The sequence below is a fragment of the Macaca mulatta genome, chromosome 5, assembly GCF_049350105.2.
Source record: "Macaca mulatta isolate MMU2019108-1 chromosome 5, T2T-MMU8v2.0, whole genome shotgun sequence".
NCBI classification, from domain to species: domain Eukaryota; kingdom Metazoa; phylum Chordata; class Mammalia; order Primates; family Cercopithecidae; genus Macaca; species Macaca mulatta.
The window spans coordinates 80,046,932-80,068,010 of NC_133410.1; the positions used below are offsets into that span (position 1 = coordinate 80,046,932).

Here is a 21,079-nt window from a genome sequence, read left to right on the forward strand (position 1 = left end):
AGTGATTCCAAATAATATGTGATTTTTTTTCTTAAGACAAAAAGTTTATGCTGCTTTTACTCCTCTGTGCAGCTTGGGTTTGCAGCTGTCATTGTTGGTGAAGTAGTAAAACCACTTGTGGAGGTGTTGGCTAATAAAACAATGGAATCATAAATGCCTCTTACAAACAAAAAGCCAAAATAATTTTTTGAAAGAGTATTTAATTAAAAAGTCACCAGAAGTAGATGCCAATATACCACGCACAAACTATATACTTTGTGGACTTCCTATAATAAAGTAGCATTTTAAGTAAGATTAAAAATGTATATACACATCGCCAAGGTATTTGTGAAAACTAAAATTTGCTTAGAAACATTGGGTGAATCTGTGGTAAAAAGGGTACTATGTTTCATAACTAATGATATGAAAACCAACTTCAAGAAAAGCCAGCAACATATTTTTTATTTTAACTTGAATACACAGGCAAATCTTTTTAGTGTATGCACAACTTAAACATGATATCAGAATTTTTAAAAAGTTCTTTGGCAATAAACACAACTAGCTCTGAACCATATACAACTAAGGAAGTTTACATTGTTGGTGAATTGGAAGTTTAAGTTTTAGGTAGGGGTATGTTTTGCTGGTGCGGTTGCATTGATTGTAAAACTTTCTGGAGTACTGACTCCGCAGATTAAAGAAGCTGCTGGAGAATGAATGTAACTTAATACAGTGGCTCCTTCAGAAAATTTTGCTGTGATGTCAGCCAAACTAAATAATGTGTTTAGTGACATAGTAAAAGTTCTGGCTACATAAAGGCTAGTGCATTAGATACTAGTTTACTAGTTTATTCTCTTTATTATGTGATAATAAGGAAGCCAATCATAACGAACTATTATTGCATGCTGAGTAACGAGTAAAGAGAAGTTCTGTCAAAAATGTTTGAACCATAGATCAAACCCTTATTTTTTTCTGCAAGATAGGAAGCCAGTTTGGTCCCAACTTTTTAAAGATGTAAACTGGATAGCCAAACTTGTTTATTTGCCAGATTATCTTCAATATTTTTACTGAGCTTAATATTTCCTGCAAGGAAAAAAATGCAAGATGTTTTCCAATGGCCAATAACATCAAAGGGCAAAATGAAAGACGCTTGGAAGAATAGCTTCCATAAGTTGTTATGATGTAACTTGATAACAATTATCAATGAAGTAGATGATACATTTGATATTGCACAGCTGCAAAAAGTTATCAAACATCTTACATATTTTATAGAATGTTCTGATTTTCAGAAGAAACCAACACAGAATTCATGAATTCAGAGTTCATGTCATTGAGATAAAATTTAAATTGGACTCTATAGTATAAATTGTTGTAATTGGCTATCATTGAGGAATAAAGACAAATTTTGAAGTTAAATTATCACGTGCCTGAGCTTACTAAAATTGCTTTAAAATCTTCTGTTCTCCTGAACATATATATGTGACACTGTCTTTTCTGCTAATAGTGAGTAGAAAATGGTTTAGCTATCCCTTATCCTCTGCAAGTAGCAGTGTCAACTTATTGTAGTAAGCAACCTCACTTACATTAAACATTGCTATACCTGTTTGTTCAAAGTATGCATATAGATATTTAATATAGGGACTCAGCATTTCTCTCATGATTTTAGAAAAATAATTGAGGAACGCAAAATTATGAGTGTAACAGTGATTGTCCATATTAAATTCCCATAAATAAATGAGCAATGCATAGTTTTTATAATTCTTTTTCCTTTTATGTTGATTATAACATTTTATATTTGTTATGTACAACACAATTTGGGGTTAAAGATTTCATTTTTCTAGAAATTCATTTTTTATTTAACCAAAGTATTAGTCTACAATAAACTAGGGGGGGGGGCGGCGAAGGTGGTCCCTTCACCGCAGACTGAAAGGTACCTGATCCAGAAGACGGAATAAATGCTAGGTTAATCATAGTAGGAGGCTCTACATTACTCACTGGAATCTATTAAGTTGATGGTCATAGTTACATATAAATTGGGGCCAAGAAGTTAAACCTTTCTGAACACAGGGCTAGCAAAATAATAAAGCAACATTTTGTGAAAGGACTGTTTCTATAGATTCAATTTCCAATTTTCTGCTCTCACAAAGAGCTCAAAACATCCTACATCCCACCTCTTTCCAACCTCTGCTATTCTAACGCCACTTAGCAATGAAAAATTTACAATAATTTAAATCAGGAAGAAACAAGATCTCAACTGGCTTTGGCTGATGCACTTATTTTCTAAACAGTGTTTTTCTTAGGAAAGAGGCTCTGCCTTAGTGTTCTTTGTAGTCTGCAGACTTAGTTCAAAGTCAGTGTTCTCAAATATGTATTGACTAAATTAGTAGTATAAGGGGATATATAAAAATTTAGGAAAAAACTTAGCTTCTTGAGCAGCTCAAGACTTCACCATTCTCATTAACTCATTTCAGTGGAAATCAAATGAGTCACCACACTCATTAACTCATTTCATTAAATTTGTTCTTGAGGTAACCATAATTTTCTCATTGGGAAAAACTACCAAACTCTTTATACTATGCCGAATCTTTTTCGATAGGCCTAAATTTAGAGAATGAGTGCAGAATAGGAAAGAAGTCCACATTTACATTCAAAGTTTAAAGCCACCTAGTATCTGAGGTCACTGATCAAAAACAGCTGCCCATTTCCCAGTGGGAAGTAAAATAACCCAACTTAAGAAAAAAATGCCCACAAAGTCAGATCAAGGTCTGACTTTGCAACGGGTTAACATAAGGAGGTCTCACTGCTGCAATAAAGTTAAATACACAACACCAATAAAAGAAAGCATTTACTTTTTAAGGAAATAAAACAAGTAACACTGGTATCAACTTGAATGGATGCTTCAGGAGGGCAGGGGATTTTGTGTTTTGTTTAAACATCTGCAGAAAGATGATCAAAGCAGGGTGTTCTCTCCAGTATCAAGAGGTAAGAAAATGGACACACTGTGACTTACTGGGTTCAAAGCTTTGAACTAGAACATGTAATGTTTTAGATGGTTATGTTTACAGCTTCTCCATATGAAATATTCAGTAAGAGTATACTCATTTATATATCAAACTGGGCAATGTTAAAACTGGTATTTGATCATGACCTTGGATAACAATCATCTAATTCTTACCTTTCTCCAAAAAATTGGGCACACATCCTCCCAGGTGGGAATGTTAATGCTTTGGTATTTACAGAATAGTCAGTTACCTGCTTTGTACATGAGGAGTCAGTGAACCATTATGTAAAATGTGTATCTGACACACCACAGCTCCCAAAGAATGAATTTACCACTGACATCAAGGTTTACTGTGAAATGCAGCAGATACATATTTTACAAAATATGAAATTTAATGAAATTCATACTTTTAAGCAATCATTTCAGTAAAAGAAATTGTTATGATGTATATGTATGACAATAGATTCAGAACTGGTTAGAGTTGAATTTCAGCAATACATCTTAAAGGTATTTGCCAAACAAACCCTAAAGCTCATTTTATTTCAAGTGAAAACACCATCATGAAAAAAAGTCATGTCACATTGACTAACAAGGTTGGTAACAAATGTAATGATCAACTTTATCACTTAACATTTCACAAGACTTTTTATTGGTTCTAAAAAGCAATTAATATTTTAAAGGTACGGTATATAAACAAAATAGCCATATCTTGATTTTTGGCAACATGAAAAGGCCAATTTCCTTTCAAAACAATTCCTGGACTACAGCTACAAATGTGGTGAACAACGTCATATAGAGTAAAATTCAACTCCTGACACACACTTCTATGGCAACTGTAACATAGTTAACACTTGGCCTGTACCTATATGAACACTGATTCATTAGGGGCCAGTGAATAAAAATTTCTTCAATCTCATTTGCTATTTTAGTTGAGGATTCTACTAATTTACAGAAGAGCTGGGCCTTTCCTTCTCCCATTCCTTTTATAACTTCCTATCCAGTTTCCTGCAGTTTATTTTTCCTCCTATATGAATTGTTCTTATAATCTTTAAATGTATCTGTTTCCGTTCACTTTATGCCTGCATGCTTCTCTATGACTTGCCAAACATGTAGAACTGGGTGTAAAGTGGTATTTTTCCAAGGTCAAAAAAAGTATACAAATTCATTTATTAGGATTAGGTTTAAATTGCTTTCATTGAGATTATTCAAAGGATTTTTGCCTTCATTAAAAATTATATCAAGTAAATATTATATGACATCCATGTTTGTTCACCAATAAGGATTTAGGTTTATCCAACTTTTTGCTAATACAAATTCAAGCATTGTCTTAAGTTAAAAATATGATTATCGTTCCCAGTAGATGTATAACAGAACACAATAGGGGGTGTCAGTTTTTTAAGGATATTCAAAATTATGGAAAACAGAGGTTCAATTACAAAAAGCCAGCTAACGGCACAAAGGTCACCAAGGTACGATACAATTTTGAGTGGGACCTATGCAGTGCTACTTAGCCATTAAAAATGCCAACAAAAGGAATGGGGGATGAATCACAGTTAAGTATTCCCTTAACTGTAACACTTAAATGTGCATGTACACTGACTACATTCTATTTCAGGTGCTTGTATAACTGTAAAGACATTATATTACGAAGAAACACAGCTGGAAGTCTGGGCTTCTGCATTGTAGGAGGTTATGAAGAATACAATGGAAACAAACCTTTTTTCATCAAATCCATTGTTGAAGGAACACCAGCATACAATGATGGAAGAATTAGGTAATAAAATAATGACTAACCAAAAAAACTTGTATTAAATGTTGTTTAATAAATGCCAAAGCTTGGCCTCATTTGAGATAAGGCATGTATTTATTATACTTTGTGGGGAGTTAAAGTATTTATGTAGCATTCAACTTCTGAGAAATCCAAAATAATTACACATATTCTTAGTCCCATACTACAACTCCCCATACTTTTAGCATTCCTTCTAACACAAGCTGAGTGGATAGTGAGTTTGGAGAATGTAAATAAGAGGCAAGAAATATCTAAATTAAAAGCAACATAATTAAAATGATCAGATGCAGCAAAAATTAGGACCACTAAGATAAACTTGCATTAACTTCAGCAATGAATTAAAATACTAATCATATCTTGGTTTTTTTTTTAGATGTGGTGATATTCTTCTTGCTGTCAATGGTAGAAGTACATCAGGAATGATACATGCTTGCTTGGCAAGACTGCTGAAAGAACTTAAAGGAAGAATTACTCTAACTATTGTTTCTTGGCCTGGCACTTTTTTATAGAATCAATGATGGGTCAGAGAAAAACATAAAAATCACAAATAGGCTAAGTTGAAACACTGTATTTATCTTGTCAGTTTTTATATGTAAATACACTGTTAAAATGTCAGGAAAAGTATGATCTAATGAAAGTCAGTTACACCTCAGAAAATATGATTCCAAAAATATTAAAACTACTAGTTCTTTTTCAGTGTGGAGGATTTCTCATTACTCTACAACTTTGTTTATATTTTTTCTATTCAGTAAAAAGCCCTAAACAGCTAAAATGATTTGTATACCCCACTGAATTCAAGTTGATTTAAATTTAAAATTTGGTATATGCTGAAATCTGCCAAGGGTACATTATGACCATTTTTAATTTACAGCTAAAAGATTTTTTTAAATGCATTGCTGAGAAACAATGCTTTCATCAAACAAGAAATAAATATTTTTCAGAAATTATAGTTGTCTTTTAGTATGTGATACTAATTAAGATTACTTGTATTATTACCATTTAAAAGATCCTAGTAATTTATCCTTGCAAATACCATGTTATTTGTTACCATCACTGACAAATGTGTTCTAGGGCTATCCCTAAAAATGCTCAGAGAATATAAACTTGTTTTGTTTTAGTAATGGCTAAAGCTCTTTTTTCCACAATCGTTAGCGACTGTATAAAAACTTGCGCTGCTCCACCAGTGGGCCTTGGGAAATGCATCAAGGCCAAACCAGCTTGACCCTGGCTCATAGACATGGTCATGAGGCTATTTAAATTTGTGCCACAATGAAGAGTGTTTGTACACGTGCCTCCTAGAAACTACACTAAGGGTAATTTATTTCATAGAGCCCACCCAAATGCCTTATAGGTTTTATTAATTTGGATATGAAAGTGTACCCCATTTGGTTTCACCAGGAACCCAAATTTAGAACACTGAAAAGCTATCAAAAAGTTGTGATATCAAAAATGTGTAAGTCTCTTAATATACTAAGCAAGAGTGTCACAGCAGTAATGATAAAGACTAGTTTTAGTCTCAAGCCTTAGAGGGGCCCTTTGTTGCCTTTTGTGGTGCAGCCTCTTACGAGACTGGTGTTTTGTTTGTTTGATTAACAAAACTGTGGCCCAAGTGGAACCTTGACCTTTTCTCAGATAATTTGTTTATGTACACAGCTAACACAGCTCTTCAGAGTCCCTGTTAAGTGACTCATTCACATTCCTTTCTTGGATATAAAGTCATTGCTGTCTTTATTTTTGAAATATTACAAGACAAAGATTTTTAACTTAACATGAAAAATTCACTCTTTTATTTTCGAAAAAAAGTTAACTTTTCATACTAACAAACAGAACAAGATTTAAGGTAAATTTCTTAAACATTATCCAGAAAAATAACAAGATTTATAGTATCTACTTCTGGTACTAATATACACAAAAGGCCAAAACCATGCCTATTCTGCAGGTGTAGCTTCGGTGCTCTCCTGTTCAGGGGCAGGCTCACTGCCTGCTTCTTTTCCTTCTTTGCTTCTTTTAGATTTTTTGTGTTTGTGTCTCCTGTGACTATCTCCTTCTTCACTTTCATGGCGACGTCTACTATTACTGAAATAAAAAAGGTGTGTTCTGTTTAAATACACAATCAGTGACAAAAATCCAATCACTCTAAGGAAATTCTCAATATAACACTGGGTTTAAAATAATCTAATGCATTTTCTCATCAATATAGTGTGGGGAATAATCAGTTTTATGTGACTTTTATGCAGGGATTGTATTTATTTTATAGGGCCATCTTCACTGATATTATCTCAGATTCCCAGTGCCTATACAGCTTCTGAAATGCATATTATAATATACAGTAACAAATTAGAAACAAGCACTAACTCAAAACTGGAAATACTGTAAAGGGTTGATTTTTGGCAAACAATAGGTATTTTGTTTAATTTTTTTAAAAAAATTTGAGACAAGGCCCTGAATTTTTCTTTAATGAAACCAAGCACTGCTTCGTTTCATAACTTACGAAAGACTGGTTCATAGGCCAAAATTTCCCCTCTTCCAATGCGATAATATAGTAAGTCAAAATCTCTCCCATACTGTTGGCTCACTATTTTATTAAAGAGCAAACCTTCGAGAAGACTTATGTCTGGTTTCCTCTTTTTCCCTGTGTCGTCTTTCTCTATGTCGTTCTTCTTTCTCTCGACTTGCTCTGTGACGCTCATAACCTCTTTCTGCATATTCCCTGTATCTGTATCGTTCTTCATCGCTGAAATTGAAATAGAAATGTTTTCTTGACAACTGGACCGTTAATTCTGAATGGATTCAAACTGTAAAAGAGGAGATGTGATCTGCAGTCCAAACCCCAAATCCTCACATTAGCATCTTTTATAACATTAGTGAGGAATAAATATTTGTTGAATTGAGAGGAAAACAATGGTTGTTCTCAAAATAGCACTAGAGCTAAGAATATAAATATATAATAATTACATAGGTTACATGACCAATTTTGTTCTGTGCTTTCATAGCTGTTAAAAAGATTTAATATAAAAATGCTTTGGTTTTTTCATTTCTTGAAAAGGTGAGATCTGCAACTGATTTACATTGTTACCAGCTTTTAAAATTTTTGCTCCTTTTAGAATTAAAATAATATCTGTATATCTCAGATTTCTAATCAATATTCTTGGAAAGTGTTGGACACATATTTAACATTATAAAAATACACAACTCACAATGACTACAAAACAGAAAGCAAGTTATGTTTTTAAACTTTAGGTTTATCATTAAATATTCATCAAATACAGAAGTATAAACATAAAGAACAGAAACATTAAAGCAACTTCTACAGTATCCATACAAAATGCAGATTGGACATACCTGCATTCTGCCATCCTAATTACGTGTGTGTGTGTGTGTGTGTGCGCGCGCGGGAGGGGGAACTACATGGCTAATAACTTCAACTGCATACATATAAGTTGCATCTCCATTTTCTAATTTTGGATTGAATTATACAGACTGGTGAAACTGAGACGAATGGCTAGAGTTAGAGGGTGGTTTTTCTTTACCTCCCTAGACCTCCTTTCCTTTCATGTCCTTTAACTGACATTCTCTTTCCATCTTTCTCTTTATCCTTCATGTCTCATTTCTTCCTTTTTCTTTTTTTTGTTTAGCACAGAAGTCAACACTTTCTACATCAGTAAATTCCCTTAGAATAAAATAATCTTTTAGAAGAGTATGCTGAAGAGCTTTGACTTCTAGAAATGTTTAATATGAATTATTAAAGTAGTAATTTGTATGAAACATCAAGATGGTAAGGAATCTCAGGGTTTAACATAGTCCGGTGACAACTATAAGCCATGTTTTAAAAGACATGTCAGCCTATGTTCTAGCAAAAGTAATGATTCAGTAATGCTATGCTTAATGCCCAATTGTACTGCTGACCAAATTATTATCTGTGATACATTAAAATTTTAGAATCTCATTTAAAAAACAGAAAAATGTATTAATATATACTTTTGCACATATTTGTATATGTTATTTCCACTATTTTTTTCCTATCCATAAATATGTACTTTGTACTTGGAGTGTGGAGGCATGTCACCTGAAAGGGAACATGCCATGCCAGTCAGTGGAGAACAGCAGAAAGAGTACAAGTGGAGTGAGTACACACAGGATCACATCCTGATTTTGCCACTTACTAAATGAGTGACCCAGGCTGTTACTTAACCTCTCTCAGCCTCGGTTTTCTCACTGTAAAACTGCCAAGAGTATTTTTCAAGGCTTTTTACAGAACTGACAACATTTATAAAGTGCTTGGTATGAAAGCAGGCACTCAATAAATGGCAGTCTTTGGTGAATTTAATGCTTAATTTTTTCAGAAGCAGAACTTTTTAGTACCATGTCTTGAAGTAGAATAAACTAGCACCATAAGAAATATAGTTAACTTCTCTCAAAAAATGAGGCTTTTCAATGACTGCAACTAGATTTACATAAAAATAATTAAAGTCAATTATCTCATAATGTGTCATTTGTAACTCTCTTTTTCCTCTTACCCTAAAACCAACTCTTGTTGAACTCGAAGCCTTTAGATTCTAAAAGCAGCCCTGTGATGGGAACCTTAAAACAGATGGTAGAAGATTGGGTCCTACACACAAAATAGAAAGACCCTCCTCCTTCCATCCCCTTTTCTGATAAATGGCTGAACCAGAAAGGTTTCTCTGAACCTGGAAATTACATTAGAGTTCATTTCAAACATCCTCAAATGACCAGCCTTCTTTTTGGCCCATAATTAAGCTGCCTAAAAAGCAGAAGTTGAAACTAGTCTGTACTTTTCAAAACAATGGCCCTGTAATTTGTAAAGCAACATATACTACATGCCATACTGCTAAAATATCAGCCTTCAGACACCTTTACTTATACTTCACTTGGATTTTCCAGAGCATAATGTTTTCCTGGGATAATTCAGAACTCAAAATTCCTCTACTTTTTGCCTCTCTGACCTTAAACATTTCAGTCAAATTTAGGTAAACTTTGACTCCTAATGCCCTACAGTTCAGCAACTTGAATATCAAATGTGGTTTAACCATTAATGCTTTTAAGTTGCAATAAAAACTCAGTAATATCTGTGCATGTATTTGAAGCAGAAGAATTAGAGGATTTAGCCAAATCTTCTATAAACAATGTGTTATTTATGCAAAGAAAATTTATAAGCCCTGCCTGGTAAAGCAATTTATTTTATTCTTATTTCCTATCAAATTTTGCATTAAGCGCCTTACTTATAAACATGTACAATCTAGAGATAGCAATGCTATCTCAAACATATTCATTTCCACATTAGAAACAATTTGACTTTCTGGAAAGTAATGCCCTCGAACTTAAAAGAATCATGCACTTAAATTGGCTAAAGTCAACAGCACATTTCCCACCAAGCAAACACAAATCATATACTCATGCGCGCGCGCGCGCGCACACACACACACACACACACACACACGTATCATGGTGTTTACTCATTTGGTCAATAAAATTTTATTAAGTGCCTACGATGTATAAGTCATATTAGTAGGAGCCAAAGGAAGGAAAAAAGATGAATAAATCCTTATCAGTTCCTTCTTGTGCATTTTTTTAGGTAAAGTTTTAAGCTACTGACCAGTCCTAGTCAGCTTGACAATATGAGGGGTCTTCAAAAAGTTCATGGAAAATGCATACTATGAAAAAATTATGCATGGATTTCAACATTTTTCTGCACCAAAATAAACTCAGTAATTTGTTACAACATCGCTGAACAGGATCTAGTTTGAGGTACTAGTGTAACTGTTTAGGGGTACCATAAGCCACACCCATATAAGTCAGCAAGCTTAATAAATGTGCGTGTTCTTGACTGATCCACTGTTCAGCTCATCTCTTTCCTCTCCTTGGGTCTCCCTATTCCCTGAGAAACAATAATGTTGAAATGAGGCTAATTAATAACCCTACAATGGCCTCTGTGCGTTCAAGTGAAAGGAAGAATCGCACATCTCTCATTTTAAATCAAAAGCTAAAAATGATTAAGCTAAAAATGAGGAAGCCTGGAGAGGAAGGCATGTCAAAAGTCATGACAGGCTAAAGTCTATCCCTCATGTGCCAAAAAGACAAGTTGTCAAGCCAAAGAAAAAGTTGTTGAAGAAAATTAAAAGTGCTACTCCAGTGAACATATGAATGGTTAAGAAACTGACAACAGCATTATTGCTGATATGGAGAAAGTTTTAGTGTCCGGGTAGAAGAACAAACCAGCCACACAACATTCCCTTAAACCAAAGCCTAATCCAGAGCAAGGCCCAATTATTTTCAATTCTATGAAGGCAGAGATAGGTGAGGAAGCTGCAGAAGAAACAGAAGCTAGCAGAAGTTAGTTGGTTTGTAAGGATTAAGCAAAGACGTGATCTATATAACATAAAAGTACAAGGTGAGGCAGTAAGTGCTGAGGTAGAAGCTACAGCAAGTTATCCAGATGATCTAGCTAATCTGATCATCTGATGGAGGTAGCTCCATTAAACAACGCATTTTTAATGTAGATCAAATAGCTTTATACTGAAAGAAGAAGCCATGAAGACTTTCACAGCTAGAGAGAAGGCAATGCCAGGCTTCAAGTTTCAAAGGACAGGCTCACTCTCTTGTTTCCTAATGCATTGTTCCTTAATGTAGCTGGTGATTTTAAGTTAAAGTTGGTGCTCATTTACCACCCTGAAAATCCTGGAGTCCTTAGAATTATGGTAAATCGACTCTGCCTGTGCTCTAACAATGGAACACCGAAGCCTGAATGGCAGCACATCTGTTTACAGGATGGTTTACTAAATATTATAAGTATTCTGAACAAACTCTGTTTTTTCCTAACAATAGTAATACTCACTGGGGATAGAGGAAAGCTCCTCCTTCTCATTAAATGATGCGGTTCCATTACATTATTTTCAAAATGTATACATTTTGAAATGTGTATGTATACAGTCAAGTGTCAATTAATGACAGGGATATGTTCTGAGAAATGCACTATTAGGTGATCTCATTGTTGTGCAAACCCCACACAGTGTACTTACACAAACTTTGATGGTACAGCCTATTATACACTAGGTTACATATTATAGACTATTGCTCCTGGGCTTCAAATCTGTACAGCATATTACTGCACTGAATTCTGTAGAAAATTTTAACACAATGGTAAGTATTTGTGTATCTAAACAAAAGATACAGTATAAATAGTATTGTAATCTTATGAGACCACTGTTATACATGTGGTTTGCACTGACAGAATATAAAAATAATAACTAAAATCAGGAGGAAAACCTTTTAAAACATATGTAAGACAAATTTTCTTAAATATTAAAACTTAATATGTAAGTGTGCGGCAGGAAAGACTAATAGGAAAACCCTTTTAAAAAGTTTTGGCCGGGCGCGGTGGCTCAAGCCTGTAATCCCAGCACTTTGGGAGGCCGAGACGGGCGGATCACGAGGTCAGGAGATCGAGACCATCCTGGCTAACCCGGTGAAACCCCGTCTCTACTAAAAAGTACAAAAAACTAGCCGGGCGAGGTGGCGGGCGCCTGTAGTCCCAGCTACTCGGGAGGCTGAGGCAGGAGAATGGCGTGAACCCGGGAGGCAGAGCTTGCAGTGAGCCGAGATCCAGCCACTGCACTCCAGCCTGGGCGACAGAGCAAGACTCTGTCTCAAAAAAAAAAAAAAAAAAAAAAGTTTTAAGTAAAATTTCCAATTCTTAAAGGTAGCCTATTTGTGCATTTTCTTTAAAAAATGGATAATGGTGTTTGGAAAATCACTATAATGTTTTTAATCCACTGGATATACTTTAAGAGTGACCTTGGGCAACACAGCATGACCCTGTCTCTACAAAAAATTTTTAAAATGAGCCAAGCATGGTGATGCATGACTGTAGTCTTAGCTACTTGAGAGGCTAAGCCAGGAAGATCACTTGAGCCCAGGACTTCCTACATTAGGGAACAATGCATTAGGAAACAAGAGAGTCAGCCTGTCCTTTCAAACTCTGAAGCCAGGCATTGAGTTCTCTTCTCTAGCTATGAAAGTCTTAGATGGCATCTTCTTCCAATGTAAGACTGCAGTGAGCTATGATCATGCCACTGCACTCCAGCCAGCCTGGGTGACAAAGCAAGACCCTGTCTCTAAAAACAGAATAAAAGTGGTGATAATTTTATTTTTGAATATTAATATTTATAATACACTGGAAATATCTATATGGTCAACTAATTTAAGCTTAAGATGAAAAACTTAGATGGCAAGATAAAAATAAATGAAGGGGTAGAAAATTCTTTTAAGAAATAAGTAAACAAATTAAAGGACGGCTGTTCAAGGTAATGGGAAGCCTCTAATCCTTTATCATTTTAAGATGGCTTTCCTAAGTACTCCCTGAGCATCTCTTTTCCAAGTGAATTGAAATTCACTTCCTCATAACAAAAATAAATTTGAAAGCGGTTATAAAATACATAGTATAAACTCCTGCACACCCAACAAACCTGTTGAAAACACTTGGTGTAGGACTGTGATCACGCTCCCTCTCTCTCTCTCTGGTGCGTTCTCTTTCTCTGTCCCGATCACGGTCTCGCTCTCTGTCTCTGTCTCTCTCTCTATCTCGGTCTTTCTCTCTTCTGGCATAATAGTCCCACTGCTTGCTGGTGTCCACAAGACTAGGCCATGAAGGCGCAGAACCAGGAAGATGGGGAAAGGCAACTGAAGAAAAAACACAATTAAAAACAAACATTATGGTACTTTAAAAAAACAAAATGCCCACCAAAAATATGTCATTAGATTGTAATAGAAATTCACTTTATAAATAGAAAAGAGAACTATCACATGGTGAATGAATACCCACAGTATCAGGGGAAGATCCGGAAACGAATCTTAAAAACCTAACATATAAAGACCCTTCATTATACAAGGTGAACAGCAATCAGAATTAGGTTGACCACAAACTCCCCAATATAAAAAATGGAAACCAGAATACATTGGGACATCTTCAAAGTGTTGAGAGGAGGCCAGGAGTTCAAGACCAGCCTAGTCAACATGGTGAAACCTCGTCTCTACTAAAAATACAAACGTTTGCTGGGCATGGTGGTGCGTGCCTGTAATCCCAGCTATTTGGGAGGCTGAGGCAGGAGAATCACTTGAACCCAGGAGGCAGAGGTTACAGTGAGCAGAGATCATGTCACTGCACTCCAGCCTGGGCGTCAGAGTGAGACTCTATCTCAAAAAAAGAAAAAAAAAACAGTGTTGAGAAAAAATATCAACCTAGAAAAGTGTACTCAACAACATTTTATTTCAAGATTCAAACTGCCTTTGTAAACATCAACAAAAAAATAAGCAAAACTTACAACCAACAGACTTCACCAAAAGAATGTCTATCAGGCCGGGTGCAGTGGCTCAAGCCTGTAATCCCAACACTTTTGGAGGCCAAGGTGGGCGGATTGTGAGGTCAGGAGTTCACGACCAGCCTGGCCAACATGGTGAAACCCCATCTCTACTAAAAATACAAAAATTAGCAGGGCGCGGTGGCAGGTGCCTGTAATCCCGGCTACTTGGGAGGCTGAGGCAGGAAGATGGCATGAACCCGGGAGATGGAGCTTGCAGTGAGCCGAGATGGTACCACTGCACTCCAGCCTGGGCAACAAAGTGAGGCTCCATCTCAAAAAAAAAAAAAAAAAAAAAAAGAAAAAAGGAACATCTATCAGATATACCTAGAGAAAAAGAAAAATTATCCTAGAGGATCTAACATGAAAAGAAGTAATGGCTGAACAAATAAATGGTAATCATATATGCAAATCCAAAAAAACAATATATGCTATTCAACAGTAGAGTTTTTTTAAAAAGAATAAAACTAAAATAGTGAACCATAACAGGATATAAGTTAGAAGAGAAAGATTATCCTAAAGTCTCTGTATTGATGGAGAAAGATGTTCAAATTGTATGTAACTACACATTGTTAAGTATGAATAACAAATGTCGAGTAACCACTTTAAAAAAAAAAAAAAGAAAACGTATAGTTTCAAAACAATGAAGAAAAAAGGATTTTTTGAAAATCAATGCGAAACTCAGTCAATTCAAGACGACTTGACAAAGATGTAGGTGGAGAGTTAAGTTCAAATAGCTAAATATTCTCAGTAATAAAAAGGGACTGACTCATCAGTTACAAAACAAAGACTGTTGATTTGTACTTTTAAAAAACCTAACTATAACCTTAATATAAACAACATAAAAACAGAAAGTTGAAAGAAAAAAGATGAGAAAAAAAAATACAACCCCTGATCGAAAATGAGTAGCTTTAGGCCGGCGAGGTGGCTCACGCCTGCAATCCCAGCACTTTGGGAGGCCGAGGACGGCGGATTGCCTGAGGTCAGGAGTTCCAGACCAGTCTGGCCAACATGGTGAAACCCTGTCTCTACTAAAAATACAAAAAAAATTAGCCGGGCTTGGTGGCACATGCCTATAATCCCAGCTATTCGGAAGGCTGAGGCAGGGGAATTGCTTGAACCAGGAAGGTGGAGCTTGCAGTGAGCAGAGATCATACTACTGCACTCCAGACTGGACGACAGAGTTTGACTCCGTCTCAAAAAAAAATAAAGAGTAGCTTTATTAATGACACAACAGACTTATACAAAAAGCATTACTTAGGAAAGAAAGAATGATCACATGAAGATGGATGATGTAATTTACCAAGGAAACAGAACAAATTTAAACTTCCAAGTAGCTAACAACATCACCTTAAGTTTTAGAAAGTAAAAGCTAATAAAAACACAGGTAGAAAAAGAAAATTCACCATGTTCATGGGAGATTAACATAATTCTCTCAATTATTGGTGGATTAAGCAGATGGAAAAATCAGTACAAACATAGAAGCGGTTTTTGTTTTGAGAGATGAGGTCTTGCTGTCATCCAGGCTAGACAACAAGTGGTATGATCATAGCTCACTGCAGCCTTGAACTCTAAGGCTCAAGTGATCTTCCCGCCTCAGCCTCCCAAATAGCTAGGATTACAGGCACAAGTCACCATGCAGATAAAGACTTGAGCTACATGTTCTTAGCATGGTTGATGTAATGGACATCACATAGGATACTGCCCATAACAAAGGATATTCTTCTTCTCAAGCACAACATGTATGAAAAGGTACATATACTTTCAAAGGATGAGTATAATAGGTTTGTTCTCTGACCACCAAGCAATTTAAGTTAGAAGTCAAATTTAAAAGTTATGAGAAAATAATCCCTAACCATTTCAAATTAAAAACATACTTCTGATAATTCATGGGTCAAAAATATCATAAATTTAAATAATTAAGAAATAAACACAGACAAACATAAGACACATCAAAAGTTTAGGGATACAAGTTGTTCCAGAAGAAAATTTAGTCTTAAAATACTATATTAGAAAAAAGTAAAAATTAATGAGCTAAGTCTCCCAATATAAGAACGCAAAAAAAAAAAAAAAAAAAAAAAAACCAGAATAATCCAACAAAAAAGGATAATAAAGACGACTCTTCAAGGTTTCTTTTTCATTTCGAGTCAGTTTTGTTTGGTAAGTTTTTGTTTTTGTTTTTAGGAGTTAATTCATTTCAGCTAAGTTTTTAAGTGCGTTGGTATACGGTGCAGCATATTCTCTCTCTTTTTTTTTTTTAGACGGCGTCTCACTCTGTTGCCCAGGCTGGAGTGCAGTGGCCGGATCTCAGCTCATTGCAAGCTCCGCCTCCCGGGTTTATGCCATTCTCCTGCCTCCGCCTCCCAAGTAGCTGGGACTATAGGCGCCCGCCACCTCGCCCAGCTAGTTTTTTGTATTTTTTAGTAGAGACAGGGTTTCACCGTGTTAGCCAGGATGGTCTCGATCTCCTGACCTCGTGATCCGCCCGTCTCGGCCTCCCAAAGTGCTGGGATTACAGGCTTGAGCCGGCCTCTCTTTTATTGTTTAATCTGCGTTGTCTACGGTTGTAATCCCTTTTTGCTTCTGATACTGTTTATGTGTTCCTTTTTCTTAATCTTGTCATAAAATTGTCATCTTTTATTTGTTGTCTTCAAAAACCAACTTTCAGGTTTTTTCCATTATATGGTAGTTTTCTATGTACTTGATTTCTGTTCTTTGTAATCTTTTTTTGGTGACAAATCCTAAATCCTTTTAGAAAACACAAAGTACAAATATCCCTGTTGTGTCACCATGAACTAATTTTTAAAAGTATAGTTGATTAAATACATGAAATGTATTGTTTGCTAACCTGGCAGATACATAGACCACTCACTCCTTTAGTTAATATTTTTTAATTGCTCTGTAAGATGCAACACGTTTTTATTGCTTTAAAAATATTTAAGTACTTCACTGATCCAAACTGAATCTAGGCATCTAAATACTACTACTTACCATTGCCATAGGGAAATGCACGTGCAGAACGACTATCATAACCAGAGGAATGTCCACTGTTGAAGAAAAAGATATATTTTTATGTCTGGTACAAAGAAGTTCTAAATTTTAGTAATGCAGTGCAAAAGGAAAAACTTAAGGCAAAATTACAACTTTTATCCAACCACCAATTTAATAATTTAGTTGTATAATTTTATTAATAAAACACGATTTTTGACTTAAAAAATATTAAAATATTAAATACCTAATTTTACAGAAAAATAGGATGTGCTAGTACTATTTAACATAAATAATCCAATCAACTTGGCTTGAGTCACAAGTAAAGTAACAGAAACTTTCAGGCTATCAGAATATTTCAGATTAAAAATTTAGTCTTAATTTTAATTCAGCCCCACTGACAGGATTAACAAATAATACTTCTTAACATTTTGACTGAGAAAAATAATGTGCCTAATAGTCACTTAACAAAACTAAATCCTTATGTTCTCACAATTCATGCTTTCTTGATTTTATGCAGGGTTTATAAAATCATATGCAGAACTTTACTGATGTAAAGTTCTCACATATTTTGTCTTTTTATATCATTTGAATCATTTTTTCAGAAACACACTATTTTTAATAGTTTATTTGCCACTTAAGATAAAATAGCAATAACTCTTATTAGTGATTTCTACCTGCCAAGAATTATACTTGTACTTTATATTCAGTAGCTTTTAAAATCTTTAAAACTCTATCAACCTTTTTGGTAAAAAGGAAAACTGAGTCTCAAAGGGCTTACGAACCTTGCCTCGCAACACTGTTTGATTTCTATGTTGTTAAACACCATACTGCCACCCATGAGGGAAATATTCTCTTTGTACAGCATTCTAGTTAACATAAGCCATAAAAATAAGGCTGCTACCACACAGAATGGCTCTAATCCTTCTTTGTGGAAGCTGAGATGGAGTATCAAGGAATAAGACAACTTTTCTTGACTATGGTCCCATAATAGTTTTCCCTACTTCATCCCAAAAGAGACATGTATTATTCATCATTTCCAGTAATTTATGTTTGTATTTCCCATTAAAACTGACTTGCTGGGTTTTTAACAGTCTAGGAGTTTCTTTAATCAAGTGTGTCATAAATCAAAGCAAGAGATTATTTCAAAATATTATAATTTTAGTTTTCTTTGCCCTGTTTTGATTTCAGGCTACAGGTCCAACATCTTATATAAAACTAACATAGACGTAGATTTATAAATTAAAAGACAGGTGCTGTGTTTATAAAATTAAATCTTTGAAAATATTTCCAAGATAAGTATATGGTTCTTCTGTCAAAAGGCTATCAATGATCAAAAATCAGTATCCATACTGATTTACCTTTCTATTGTTGGTATAAGAGATGGAGGTGGAGCTCCTGGTGGAGGAGGAAAACCTGAAACATTCAACCATAAGATAAAAAATGTTAACAGAATGTACACTTAATGTCAAGAGTGAAACAAAGTTGCTGTGTATCACTAAATTTCTCTGGGGATATGAATGTGCTTCTCTATGTTGTAATAATGGACAGAAAAAAATGGAGCTCAAACTTATAAACAGATTTTTAGTGCAATAAAACTTTAAGTAAGCAGTCTGGTCTAATACACAGAGAACAAACTGGGAGTCAGGACATTGGTCTTATTTTCAGCACCACACACAGCCCATTTTGTAAGTATGAGAAAGTTAATCTCAATGCCTTACCTTCTCCATACATAAAACAGTAGCCACCAGATATATTTGAAATATTTTAGAAGAAAAGTAGATATATAGCAATCACCTCTTTCAAAAAATATTTCGAGAGTTTTAGAAGTATAGAAATTTCCTTAAAATGTGTAATTTATAAATAAAATCTTACCAGTAAATGCATAGTGCTCAAAGCTGAGAATATCCACCATAAAATATGTTCAAATAGCACAACCCTAACAAACTACTTTACAAAGAAAAGCACATAATATAGTTTGTGGATCAGTTTGGAAGGAATATAATTTGTACCTCTATATCATGGGGTCTGCATTCTCAATAATTCACAATACCTAAACGGAATACCACAGAATAATATGGCTGAAAAACAGTTAATCTACACTATACTTTCAAATTCAGATAGGCTATAAAGCATCCCAGCAGAAAAAGATTCCAAAACTTATGATGTCAATTCCTTATGATACCAATTCCTTCCAAGTGTTAACAATGAACAACTCTCACTACTAGGAAATGCACTAAATTATCTAACTTAAGTCTCTCACACTACAATTCAGACACTGTCCTAAATGAGAACAAGAGTATTCCACTGTCATATTGCCTGTCACCTTGCAGTTATGTGAAAACACTTCCACTAAGCCTCCGTTTTAGTAATTCTATGAAAAAATAAATCAGTTCTCTGAATCCTTCTCAAAGGTCCACTTAAATCGATTTTTAGCCCCACTCCAAATTGTTTTCATGTTTACCATGTTCTTCACTGTATCCAGTTTTAGGATCTATAACTCCTCTATTAAACATCTTAAAAGTACAAAATTAGCAATTACCACATTAGTCCTAAAGTCCACAATCCTATTTCATACAGCCTCACAACCACATTGTTTTTTAAACTAAAAAGACACATAAATGATTCCTTTGACTTTCCCTGATGAGTCTATTTCAGACACATTCACATATAATCAATGTCTCTATTCCACATCTAAATATGTATACTGTCCTATGCTACCTAAACTTCACTCAGTTTATCAAAGTCATTTTGAATTCAGACCCACCCTTGCAAGCATTATCACCTCTCATTCTCTTCATACACCTTGGCTTTTAACACTGAACTCAGTAAGACACACTTGCTACCAGGTGTGATATCACACTATAAAAAGAAATAACTGACAAAAATGTAAAAATAAATAAATAAATAAATAGAACACTGGGCCACATATAAACTCCTATTGATCATACTATTACAACAATAAACAATCACCACTCTAAGAACAGCCACCTGACCAGCTGTCTGTCTAGTTGCTATGTGGGGTTTAGAACACATTTTCTCATGATACTAAGCCAGCAGGATTAAAATTTAAAAATCAGAAATAATAATAAAGTCAAAATAAAGTATCTTTCTCTTCTCTTATAGTCACTATATGACATAAAAAATTCATTGGTCTGTAAAGACATTTTTAAGAAAAATTTTATTTTATATCCTATACTGTTTTCTTCACAAATTGAATAGGTAAGAATTTTCTCAGAATCTCTATTTCTACAGAAATGGGTAAGACAGGTATAAGAAAACTATATCTTAATCAAAACTGGAATGAAGCAAAGGCAGAGCTGAAAATAGGACCTTGAAATCCCAATAGCCTATTCCATATTCTAACCACATCAACACCATCTCTCCTGTAACTATAAGCTTGAAATTTCATGTTTATTAACAATGATGGAGAAAACATGAAAAAAGTTTTACCTGGAGGTGGTACAGTTATTGGAATACCTAAAAAACAAGTGATGAAATTTAATATAGTAATTGGATTTCAGAACCTGTTATGTATTTATGCCATCACCAAAACAAACTTTGAAATAAAACCCCTCGCCTCATTATCCTGGCTTATTCACTCAAGAGAAGCATTCTGTTTTCTCGTAAAGGACTAACAATTCGAGTATAACATCCAACTTCCTTGATGAAAACCCAGTCTAACAACTTGATAACAAGGTTTCCCCCACTAGTAATCACAAAGTTAGACATCAGTTAAAAAGCACACTTATGCACACACAATTATCAAATGCCATGAAGTTAATCCTAACTAAATATGATAATCAATGCCTGAGGTTGTTATTTTAACATTTTAACAGAAAAACTGATCTGTGGGTTCTTTCTCTAATACTGCAGGTAGTACAAGGATAACTCAAGATGATGGATATTACTGACTTTTGTAAAGCTCAATATGTTGTGGTTCATTCAAGT

The 21,079-nt window shown here is 34.7% G+C and overlaps 2 protein-coding genes across 37 annotated transcripts in view; one reads left to right on the forward strand and one right to left on the reverse strand.

Moving 5' to 3' along the window:
* Positions 1–5,887, forward strand: part of LNX1 (ligand of numb-protein X 1) — a 195,577-nt gene extending 189,690 nt beyond the window's left edge. For all 5 annotated transcript variants that reach the window (XM_078001925.1, XM_015138692.3, XM_078001924.1 and 2 more), the window contains 2 exons: positions 4,593–4,751; positions 5,140–5,887. In XM_078001925.1, the coding sequence (XP_077858051.1) occupies positions 4,593–4,751; positions 5,140–5,275 (295 nt within the window). In that variant the 3' untranslated portion in view covers positions 5,276–5,887. The remainder of the gene's footprint in view (positions 1–4,592; positions 4,752–5,139) is intronic.
* A 635-nt stretch (positions 5,888–6,522) lies between these two features.
* FIP1L1 (factor interacting with PAPOLA and CPSF1) overlaps positions 6,523–21,079 on the reverse strand; it is a 73,427-nt gene continuing 58,870 nt past the window's right edge. For 13 of the 32 annotated variants that reach the window (XM_078001945.1, XM_078001939.1, XM_078001933.1 and 10 more), the window contains 5 exons: positions 18,490–18,544; positions 17,132–17,187; positions 13,250–13,463; positions 7,363–7,500; positions 6,523–6,842 (listed from right to left, as the gene is read on the reverse strand). In XM_078001945.1, the coding sequence (XP_077858071.1) occupies positions 6,695–6,842; positions 7,363–7,500; positions 13,250–13,463; positions 17,132–17,187; positions 18,490–18,544 (611 nt within the window). In that variant the 3' untranslated portion in view covers positions 6,523–6,694. Of the gene's footprint in view, positions 6,843–7,362; positions 7,501–13,249; positions 13,464–17,131; positions 17,188–18,489; positions 18,545–20,581; positions 20,609–21,079 lie in introns of all 32 variants that reach the window. The other 19 variants (XM_078001937.1, XM_078001931.1, XM_015138709.3 and 16 more) reach the window with 4 other exon arrangements.